The sequence below is a fragment of the Phascolarctos cinereus genome, unplaced genomic scaffold (assembly GCF_003287225.1).
Source record: "Phascolarctos cinereus isolate Bilbo 61053 unplaced genomic scaffold, phaCin_HiC Scaffold_9;HRSCAF=440, whole genome shotgun sequence".
Lineage (NCBI taxonomy): Eukaryota > Metazoa > Chordata > Mammalia > Diprotodontia > Phascolarctidae > Phascolarctos > Phascolarctos cinereus.
The window spans coordinates 203,636,032-203,646,273 of record NW_027556402.1 but is presented as its reverse complement, the minus strand read 5'-3'; the positions used below and the strand labels follow the sequence as shown (position 1 = coordinate 203,646,273).

Below are 10,242 nucleotides of genomic sequence, written 5' to 3'. Positions count from 1 at the left end.
GGAGAGACAGCTCCAGGAACACAGACAATTCTGCCAAATGCATATGCAGAGATGTAGTGACAGGGAGATCTGGATACATACCTGGCACATCTAAAGGTTTCTGTCACAATTCATAAGTAGTAAATGACAACGTGTCACTTAGACACATGCATGCATGCACAAGAGCTTGGCCCATCGGAGGCTTCATGTGCAGTCCATGCAAGCAGGAGCTCAGACATCAGCACACACCTAGATGTCCATACAGACATGCACATACAGGTGCCTTCACGTGCACTGGCCACGCACACCAGCAGACACAAGGCAGGCTCTGAGCCTGAATCAACAGGACAGAACTCTCCGCTTCCTTGCCCGCCTGGGGTTCCTGGACAGGCACTTGGGAGGTACGGGGAGGGGAATAGAGAGGGGGAGGAATCAGGGAGGGGGGAGCCAGGGGAGGCTGCGTTGTCAAGGCGGTCTCAAAGGGGAGACACTGGTATATAAATAAGCAGCGGAAAGCCCTGAAACCAGAACCAGAGACAGCTCTGTGAAGCCCAGTGGCCACAGCCAGAGCCAGCTGACAAGATGCCAGACACCACACTGCCGGCCTGCTTCTTCTGCCTCCTTGCTTTCACCTCTGCCTGCTACTTCCAAAACTGTCCGAGAGGAGGCAAGCGTGGCCTGCCCGACACAGAGCTAAGACAGGTATGGCCAGCCAGGTCAGGGCCCTGTGGAGGGGAGGGTGTGTCAGCACTGGGACTTCCTTAGGTCTAAGGAGACCTTGTGGAGGGGCCTGGCCAGCCCTTCAGGGGTTCTGAAGGCAGTGCCCTGCAAAGGTGGGAGCAAGGACTAGAGGGATACCATAACAAGAAGGGTGCACAGTGAGGCAAGGATGGGGTAGAGGGAGACTAGGAAATTCAGAGTGAGGAGCTTCAGGTAAAGAGACTGGGTAGAAAGTATAAAGAAGAAAAGGAGAAGATGGCAGACCAAAGGAGAAGCATAAAGATGGAGAGGGAGATAGAGAGGCAGGCAGAGAAAAGGAAGAGGAGCAGAGAGAGGAAAAAGAGGCAGAATGAGACTGTCAGAGAAGCTGATGGGGCAGAGAAAGGGACAGCTGGCAGGGAGAAGAAGAAGGGAGCAGAAAGAAAAGCAAAAAGATAGTGTGAGATAGACAAAAAGGACATAGGAGAAATGGGAGGCAGAGGAAGGAGCCAACAAGAGATAGACAGATGAAGACAGAGAGACAAAGAAAAGAAAGACAAAGACAAAGACAGGTACAGGGAAGCCAGGAGAGAGGCAGGGATGGGTAAAAGGAAGCAGGGAAAGAATAAGAAGAATACATCATAATACAATGAGGCATTGCAAGAAGGAAAGTGGTCCAAGAGCCAGAAGAGCCAAGGCAGGAGAGGGCAGAGAGGCTGCCTGGGGGTGCTGTGCTGTCCAGTGCCAAGGCAGAGCAGTGGAGCAGGTTCCTGAGGCCCAGAAGAAATAATCTCAAAGGGATACTCTTCCCCAGGGTGGAAGCTCTTTGGACTGCCCAGGGTCTCTGCCTGCAAATCTAACCCTAGCGGGAGAGGGAGGTAACCGGCCCCTCAGAAACCCTGTATTTTCTCAATGGGCTGGGACTAATAAGCCAGGATTTGGCAGCCTCCTCCCCTCTGGGCCCATAAATCACTTTCTGGGCACCAGCATAACTTCTAATGTGGGCCAATCAGATGGGCAGAGAAGGGAGTTAATGTATTCTTAGAGTTCTTCAGAGAAGGCAGTGCCTGTTCTCATTGTAATTTTGCCACCTGTAAGGAAGTTCTGCTGGATTTCCTTTAAGGGACCTATGATCTCCTTGGGGGATCTGTGGACTCTCCAGCACTGCATATTACAGCCCTTCCATGCATTGTCTATGTCCTCCAACAGATCTTTCATAGGACTCCTCCAGAAGTGTTGGGTTCTTTCCTTTAGGTCTTTTAGCATTATGTGGGTATCAGTGCACACCGGGGGAAATCTTTCCCTATTAGCCCTTACTCTGAGTAAAAGGCTGGTGTACCTCCTTTTCTGCTAGATACCTCACCTTATTGCAACCTACTGCATTTTCCACCTCTTCCCTCAGTTTTCAGGGGGAATTGGAAAAAAATTATATCCTACCCTATCCTCCCCAGAATCTCCCTCAGAATCTAGGAGGCATGGTCAGTCCCTTCAGCCAGCCTGGTACCTCTGGCTTTCCCTAGTCCTTTCCAAACTGCTGTAGTGAGGAAGGACAAGTTCCTTTGTTGTGTCAGTTAGGATATGAAGCTTGTTTGCTTCAGAACCCTGGCCAGCAACCAAGCAAGGCAAGCTAATTAGCTACCCCTGCCTTAGCCCATCCTTAGGTGGAAAAGTCCAAGGCTGAAGAGGTGGAGGGAGGCAGGAAAGAGAGGAGTAAGCAGTTCAATCTTAGGCTGAGAAATAAAGCCAGAAAGGCAGGCTTTCCTGAGCAGAATGGAGGTAGGTGGGCTGACTGACCAAGTGAACACACAAGTCCCCAAACCAGAGTCCAAGTGGCTGACAAGGGCAGACACAGAACCCACACTAATGGGCAGAGCCCCTAGCAGAGCACAGATGGTAGGGGAAAACAGGGATGAAAGGAAGAGAAGAAAGATGAGAGAAGAATGGAGAAGGAGAAGGGGAGAGAGGAAAGAGTGAGTTAAGTGAATAGAAGGGAGAGGGCAGAAAGGGAAAGCAGGAGGAAGGGAGGATAAAGGCAAGAAGGAAGAATAGGGGAGGAGGCAGACAAGGTGGGACATATATATGTGTGTGTGTGCATATATATATATATGTTATGTATATGTATATGTATATGTATATGTATATGTATATGTATATGTATATGTATATGTATATGTATATGTGTGTGTGTGTGTGTGTGTGTGTGTGTGTGTGTGTGTGTGTGTGTGTGTGTATGCCTGGGGTCAACAGCACTGAAGATCCAAGTTGTGAGTGGGAAGCAATCGGTTGGGATACTCAGGTTGTGACTGCTAGTCTAGAGCAGACTTTAGGTCCCAATCTCTACTCTCCAGCCCTCATAGCAGTAGCCAAGTGCTGCTCCTTGTAGGAATTTTCTCATTCTAGCCCCTGGTCTCCCTGCCTTTAGAGCTACTTTGGATTTCTGAATTGTCAGTCTTGACCCCTGACATTCACCCCTGTCTCCCCTCCCTTCAGTGCCTCCCCTGTGGTCCTGGGAGCAAAGGACGCTGCTTTGGACCTGGCATCTGCTGTGGGGAAGAGCTAGGCTGCTACATGGGCACAGCCGAAAGCCTGAGGTGCCAGGAAGAGAGCTACCTGCCCTCCCCGTGCCAGTCTGGCCAGAAACCCTGCGGGAATGGAGGACGCTGTGCTGCTGCTGGGATCTGCTGCAATGATGGTAAGTAATGAGGACTTGGGGAGTGAGGATCTTCTACAAGCAGTGTGGGTACAAAGGGAGAGGGAGGCAGTAAATATGGAGGCAACATATGTAGGAACTGAGTAGTGTGTGAAGGAGGGCTAGGTGACAAATGGAGAGAGGATTGGCCATTGCAGACTGTATGCAACAGCACAGAATAGGAAGGGAGTTAGTAACAGTGCTGGGTGGGAGCTGGATGTAAAGGGAGCCGCACATTTTCTCAACTCTTCTCCTGGGCCAACTATAACCACACAATTTTCAGGGTTGGGTTTTTTTTGTTGTTCTTTCTGTTTCCAGTGTTATAGTCAGTATGTTTTTCTGGCTATGCTTTCTTCATTCTGTATCAGTCATATCAGTCACCCCTTATGAGCTTCTCGGAATTCTTTATGTTTTGCATTTTTTATGGTCTGGTGATATTCCATTCCATTCATGTACCACAATTTTTTTTTTTGGCTAGTCCTCTCACCTCCCACATCTGCTCCATCTGAGGAGATGCTTTAGAATGTAAATTGCATGAGGACAGGAACCTGCTTTTAAGTGAATTTTTGTCTCCCCTGGTGGCCAGCACAGGACTCCACAGAGTAATAGTAGTCAGTGTTTGTCAAATGTAGAATGTTGAACTGAAAGGGATTATAGAGCTGGAGGTGGGTGGGGCAAATGTTCTAAGTCCTATATACCCAAAGCCCAGAGAAGTCAATTTCCCTCAAACTGGAATTGGGTGGGCACTGGGAACCAGTGTCCTCTGGGACCTGCAGAAAGCACAAAGAGGAGGAGATGGGGATTCAGAGGATTCAGTGCTCAGATCTGGGGCACTTGGTCCTAGGTGTAGTCAAAACCTGGCAAATTGAGCCTTGTCCAGAGACTCCTCCTTAGGTGGGGGGAGCCCTCTTCAGGCCACCTTCTCTGTCTCATTGCACCATCTCCCTTCAATCATACTAATTCATGCAGCATTCCAGGATCTAAGCCAACTTACCTTCCCCACTTCTAATTGCACAGAGAGCTGCATAATGGAACCAGCCTGCCGAGAGGAGGCAGGCAGCCGGAGAAGGGTAAGGGCCAGTGAGAAGAGCAATGGAACCCAGCTGGATGGGCCAGCCAGTGCCTTCCTCCTTCGTCTGGTACAGTTGGCAGGCCAACAGATGGGTGAACGACAGCCACAACCTCAAGAGGAGGAAGTCGCCTATTGATGGTTTCTGCTCTCCACATGACCTCCACTGCTTCCTATCTTTACAGCAAATACAAATAAAGATCTTCAGTTGCACTGGGCTCCCTGGCTCTGTCTCTCATGGAGGGTTGGGGCAGGGCAGGGAAGAGATATGGGTTCCTCTTTACTGGTCTTCAAGCAGAGGCTGAAAGATTCACAGGATTGTAGAGATTTCTGATCAGATATGGGGTGGACTAGATGGCTTTGCAGATCCCTTCTAGTTCCATGAGTCTGTGTTGTTTTGCAAGATCATTTAACTTCTCCATCCCCCAAATTCCACCTCCATTTCTTAGAATTCATCTATTCATCCAGAATCCAGAATGCATCATCCATTAACCCCTTCCTTCCAGTGGTCACAAATGCTCCTCACCAAGGTTAATCCCTCTGCAATATCATTTCCTCCCATCTCCTCAGTAGGAGTTTACTCCCACAATCATCCCTAGTCTCTCATTTTCTTTCTCTCTTCTACCTCTAGCTCCATTCCTTCACTCTTCTAGTCTGCCTAGCTGCCTTCCTATGTATGGCTTCTGTTTTGATGAAAAACTTCCAAAAAAAAGTAGCTTAGATCTCATCATCTACTTTCCTCAGTCCTCTACAATCTACCTTTGGTATCCACCACTCTACTCCAAGGTCATCCATGACCTCTTAGTTGCCATATCCAATCATCTTTGCTGAGCCCTTATCCTCTTTGAGCTCCCATTTAATACTGTTGCCCATACCCACTACTCCTGCTGTTCTTATCTCCCTCAGTTCTAGACACCTAGCTCACTTCTTTGTCTCTAGCCAGTAAGCGTCTGTTCCCACTTCATCCTTACCCTGACACCTTAAGAAGAGTGTTCTCTGAGGGTCTGGGTCTACACCTTCCCTCTTGGCAATGACATTTACTGCCAAGGTTTTAGCTATGAGCTCTCTGCAGATGATTCACAAAGCTCAGTCTCTAGCCCTGGTATCTCTTTAGAGGTCTCCAGCAGCATCCCCAGCTGCCCTTTAACTTGCTCCTCCTGCCTTCATTATTTCTGTCTGGATCTCTACCATTCACCCTGTCTCTCAAGTTTGTAATCGTAAGACTATTTTTGACTCTTCTCTCTCCCTCATGTCTCACGTCCAGTTGTCTTGTCTTGTTGATTCTGCTTCTGAAACAAATCTCATCTATCTCCTGCTCTCCATTCCCACTAATAGCACCTTACTACAACCTCTCATTCCCACCTTTTCGACTATTGCTAAGCCTTTCTGCCTAGAGTCCCTCCTATTGCAATTCACCCTTCACACTGCTGCCAGAAAAACTCCTCATGTATATAGATCTGGCCCTGTCACGCCATTCCTCATTATTTAAGGGCTCACTATTGCTTGATAAGTAAAGCTCTAACTCTTTTTTTTTTTGCAAGGCAATTGGAGTTAAGCAACTTGCCCAGGGTCACACAGCTAGTAAGTGCCAAGTCTCTGGTCTGATACCAGATTTGAACTCAGGTCCTCCTGACTTCAGGGCCACTGCTTTCTCTATTGTGTCACCTAGCTGCTCCTTAAAGCTCTAACTCTTGAGTAAAACCTGACACTCTAAGTCTTCCCAGCCCTCCAAGCACTTTCCCATCCTTTTCAACCTTATTTCCTCCAGAAGATACCTTATGCTCCAGGAAAAGCAAACTAACGTACTCTGCCTCCTCAGCTATACACTCCATAAAGGCAGAGCTTTTGTCTTATTAAGTATTATCTCCCACAACACTTTTGAAGGTGCTCTACACACAGTGGGTATTTAATAAATGCTCATTGAATGAATCTAGTCTTTGTTCCAGGTTTTTTCCTAAGCCTAGAAATATCTTCCACTCTTCATCTGCTCTATTCCCATCTGTCATTTAAATCTCATAAGCCACCACTTCCAGGAAGCCTTTTTCTGAGCTCCAGCTTCCTCCTCAGTCTTCATTTACAACCCTGATGCACTTCAGATTATTCTACCTTATACTTATTATAATTATTGTTCCCCTCACTGGGTTGTGAGTTCAATTGGGCCAAATGTCTTGCTTCTCCTCCCCACCTCTACCTCCTCTTTGCCCAGTTCAGGCTTCTGCACAGAGGAAGCATTTATGCCTGTTGAATTGAGCTGAATTTTCCTCTCTAACCCAACCTGCTCAGTGCTTCCTGGTAATGATAAGGAGGTTAGGGTCTGGCCTCTGCTTTCATCGGTGTAGGGAGGTCGTAGATGAGGAAGCTCCGTCTCCCAATGCAGATTGCCACCTTTTTTTGAAACAGCATTTTAGAGAGTTTCCTAGGGACATTGAAGCGGTAAAGGATTTGTAGGGTTCAAACATCTAGTAGGGGAAGACTTGAATCCCGGGTTTCTTGCTCCAAGGTTAGTTCTCTATCCACTAGGCTACACTGCAGCAGCAGCAGCAGTAGTAGTAGTAGTAGCAGCAGCAATAGCAGTAATAGCAGCGGCAGCAGCAGTGGTAGTAGTAATGACAATATCTGACATGTATATAGTCTTTTAAGGATTAGAACTTCAGATATATTATTCCATTTTATCCTCATCACATCCCTGTGAGGTAGGCACCATAAGGAAGCTGTGGCATGTTAAATGACTTGCTTATGCTTGTATAACTAGACGGTGTCAGAGGCCAGATTCACACTCATGTGTCCTGGCTCCCCTAACACTGGCCCCTCTCCAGAATGTATGATTCACCCTCCGCCCTGATCCAGCTTGGCTCAACCCACAATGTGGGTCACCCAAATCAAGGCTCAGTTTCTTCTTCAAATCAGGGTTCATACAAATCTAGGGACCGGTCTATAGCAAAAGCCCCACCCTCTCCTCCCTTCTTTCTCCTCCTCCTCTTCCCTCCCTCTCTTTTTCTCCACTCCATACTCTGGCCAGCACTCGGGACTTCCTCCCTCCTGGGAGGCAGCCGGTTCTCTTGGGCAGCAGGAATCCCTGGCTTGGGGTTTGAACATAGGCAGCCTGGGGATGAACAGGCTGGGAGGTTAGCAGGTACCAATAGAATTGGGGAAAAGAGCAGGGTGGGGAATGGGATGGATGAAGGGGCCTTCCATAGATCTTTTCCAGTGGGTTCTTCTCACTCCCCTTTAACTTATCGACCTGCTCTAGCTGTTCCTTGGGCCCTCAGTTGGCCTGCACAGATGGGGTGGCCACCTCCTCAAAAAAGGAAAACCTTTTCCCCTCACAATCTCTCAGGCCCTTGTACTCCCCATGGCCTCCCTAGGAACATGAAACCAGAGCTATCAAAATCAATCATCTGGGCATAGGAGGGGCAGAGACAGAGACAGAAAGACAGAGAGAGAGTCAGAGAGCAGAAGGAAATTCGACTTCCTTTCCCAAATTGGAAGTTTCACACAGAGGTTTTTACGCATCACAGGAAGAGACGGTTGTCAGTTAACCACGATTTCCCACTTGCAGAGGGCACGCCATCAAAGAAGATTCTGCTCTCTTTGTGTCCTTGAACTACTTAGGTTCTTTTATTTTTCTTCTTTCAAATCTTCAAGTCCATGAGAAGCAAGGAGCCGCTTCCGCTTAGATTAAAGCTGTGGTTCCCTGGCGCAGCTTCTCCCTGCAAGGTCAAGCTTACCGCTCAATTAAGAATCTGAGCTTTTAGCAGGTCCATCCCTACGTCCCTGTGCCTGCTGACCCTTTGCCTCGTTTCCTTCATCTCATTGTTCTTCTCTCTCCACGTCCCTTGGTTCTCTCCACTAGTTTCCTCTCTTTTTGTACTGTAACCCTCGGTCTCTCCATTCCTAGTTTGACTCTCCCCACCAATCCTCGTTGTACTATTTTCCTCACTCTTTCCTCCTCCTCCTCCTCTATCCCTTTTGTATCCTGGCCCTTTGATCCCCTGCCCAGTTTCTCTGTTTCTCAGCCATGTACCCCTGGGTGGTCCCTTTATCTCCTCTGTCCCTCTGTCCATTCAGTCCCCTTCCCCATCTCCTTCTGTCTCCTACATCCCTTCATTTTGTGTTCTCTCCTTTCCTCTCCAGTACCTCTACCTCCTCTTTCCTTTTGTGCTTTCTGCCCCCCCCATATCTAATGTGAATCTTTCCCCTCCATTTCCTCTATCCTCTCTGTTCCATGCTTGCCTCTCCTCATGACTCATTCCCCCCGTCCTGTTTACTCTCTGTGAGGCCTCTTTCTCCTCTGCCTTCTCCTCTGGGCTTGCAGCTCAAACACTGCAGTTCTGGTTGGGTGGATGAAGGTAGGGAGGGCAGGAGAGAGTAAGGAAGCGGATGATTCCGGGGACTTTATAAAGGATTGGTTGAGATGAAGGTGGAGTAGGAGCGTGAACGTAGTTGTGACGGAGGACCAGACATACTTAGCCTCAGTTGGGTCCCATCAGCCGGCTCACTCCCTGCTCCCTTGGTTATTCAATTTGCTCCTAAAGGGCTGCCCCTCCCTCCTCCCTCCTCATAGTCTTCCAGGTCAGAGTGACTGTCAGCAAGCAGAATTTTTTTCTTTTTAAAAATGTTTTATTTATTTTGTCAAATATTTTCCAATTACATGTAAAAATTTTAATATTCATTTTAAAAAATTTTGAATTCCAAATTCTCCTCCTCTTTCCCACTCCTTGATTGAGTAGGCAAGCAATATATGTGAAGTCATGCAAAAGATATTTCCTTATTAGCCATGTTGAAAAAGAAAACACACACAAACACACACACACAGCCAAGAAGAATAAAGAACATAAAAAATGCTTCAATCAGCACACAGAATTCAATAGTTTTTTCTCTGGAGGGGATCACATTTCCCATCATGAGTCCTTTGGAACTGTCTTAGATCCTTGTTCTGATCAGAGTAGCTAAGTCATTCACAGTGGATCATTGCACAGTTATTGTTGTTCAGGGTTCTCCTGGTTCTGCTTGCTTCACTCAGCATTAGTTCATGTAAGTCTTCCCAGGCTTTTCTGAAACCATCCTGCTCATCATTTCTGGTACTTTTTTTTTTCCCTGTTGAGGCAACTGGGGTTAGGTGACTTGCCCAGGGTCACACAGCTAGTAAGTGTCTCAGGCCAGATTTGAACTCAGGTCCTCCTGACTCCAAGGCCAGTGCTCTATCTACTGTGCCACCTACCTGGTCCCTGCTCATCATTTCTTATAGCACAACAGTATTCCATCACAATCATATACCATAATTTGTTCAGCTATTCCCCAGTTGATGGGTATTCCCCCAATTTCCAATTCTTTGCCACCACAAAAAAAGAGCTACTATAATTATTTTTTGTACAAATAGGTACTTTTTCTTTTCCTTTGATCTCTTTGGGATACAGACCTAGTAGTGGTATTGCTGGGTTGAAGAGTATGAGCAGTTTCATAAGCCCTTTGGCCCTGGTTCCAAATTGTTCTCCTGAATGTTGAATCAGTTCACAACTCCACCAAAAGTGCATTGGTGTCCCAATTTTTTCACATCCCCTCCAACATTTATCATTTTTCCTTTTTGTCTTGTTAGCCAATCTGATAGATGTGAGGTGGTACCTCAGAGTTATTTTAATTAGCATTTCTCTAATCAAAAATCATGAAAGCATTTTCCATGTGATTATTAATAGCTTTGATTTCTCCTGAAAATTGCCTGTTTATATTCTTTGTCCATCTATCAATTGAGGAATGGCTCATATTTTTATAAATTTGGCTCAGTTCCCTACATATTTGAGAAATGAGG

At 47.1% G+C, this 10,242-nt stretch overlaps 1 protein-coding gene across 1 annotated transcript; it reads left to right on the top strand.

Moving 5' to 3' along the window:
* The first annotated feature begins 442 nt into the window (after positions 1-442).
* On the top strand, positions 443-4,595 carry AVP (arginine vasopressin). Its single transcript, XM_021005457.2, has 3 exons — positions 443-681; positions 3,169-3,370; positions 4,385-4,595. The coding sequence occupies exons 1-3, from the start codon at positions 562-564 to the stop codon at positions 4,573-4,575; spliced, it is 513 nt and encodes a 170-aa protein (XP_020861116.1). The 5' UTR covers positions 443-561; the 3' UTR covers positions 4,576-4,595.
* Positions 4,596-10,242: the final 5,647 nt, after the last annotated feature.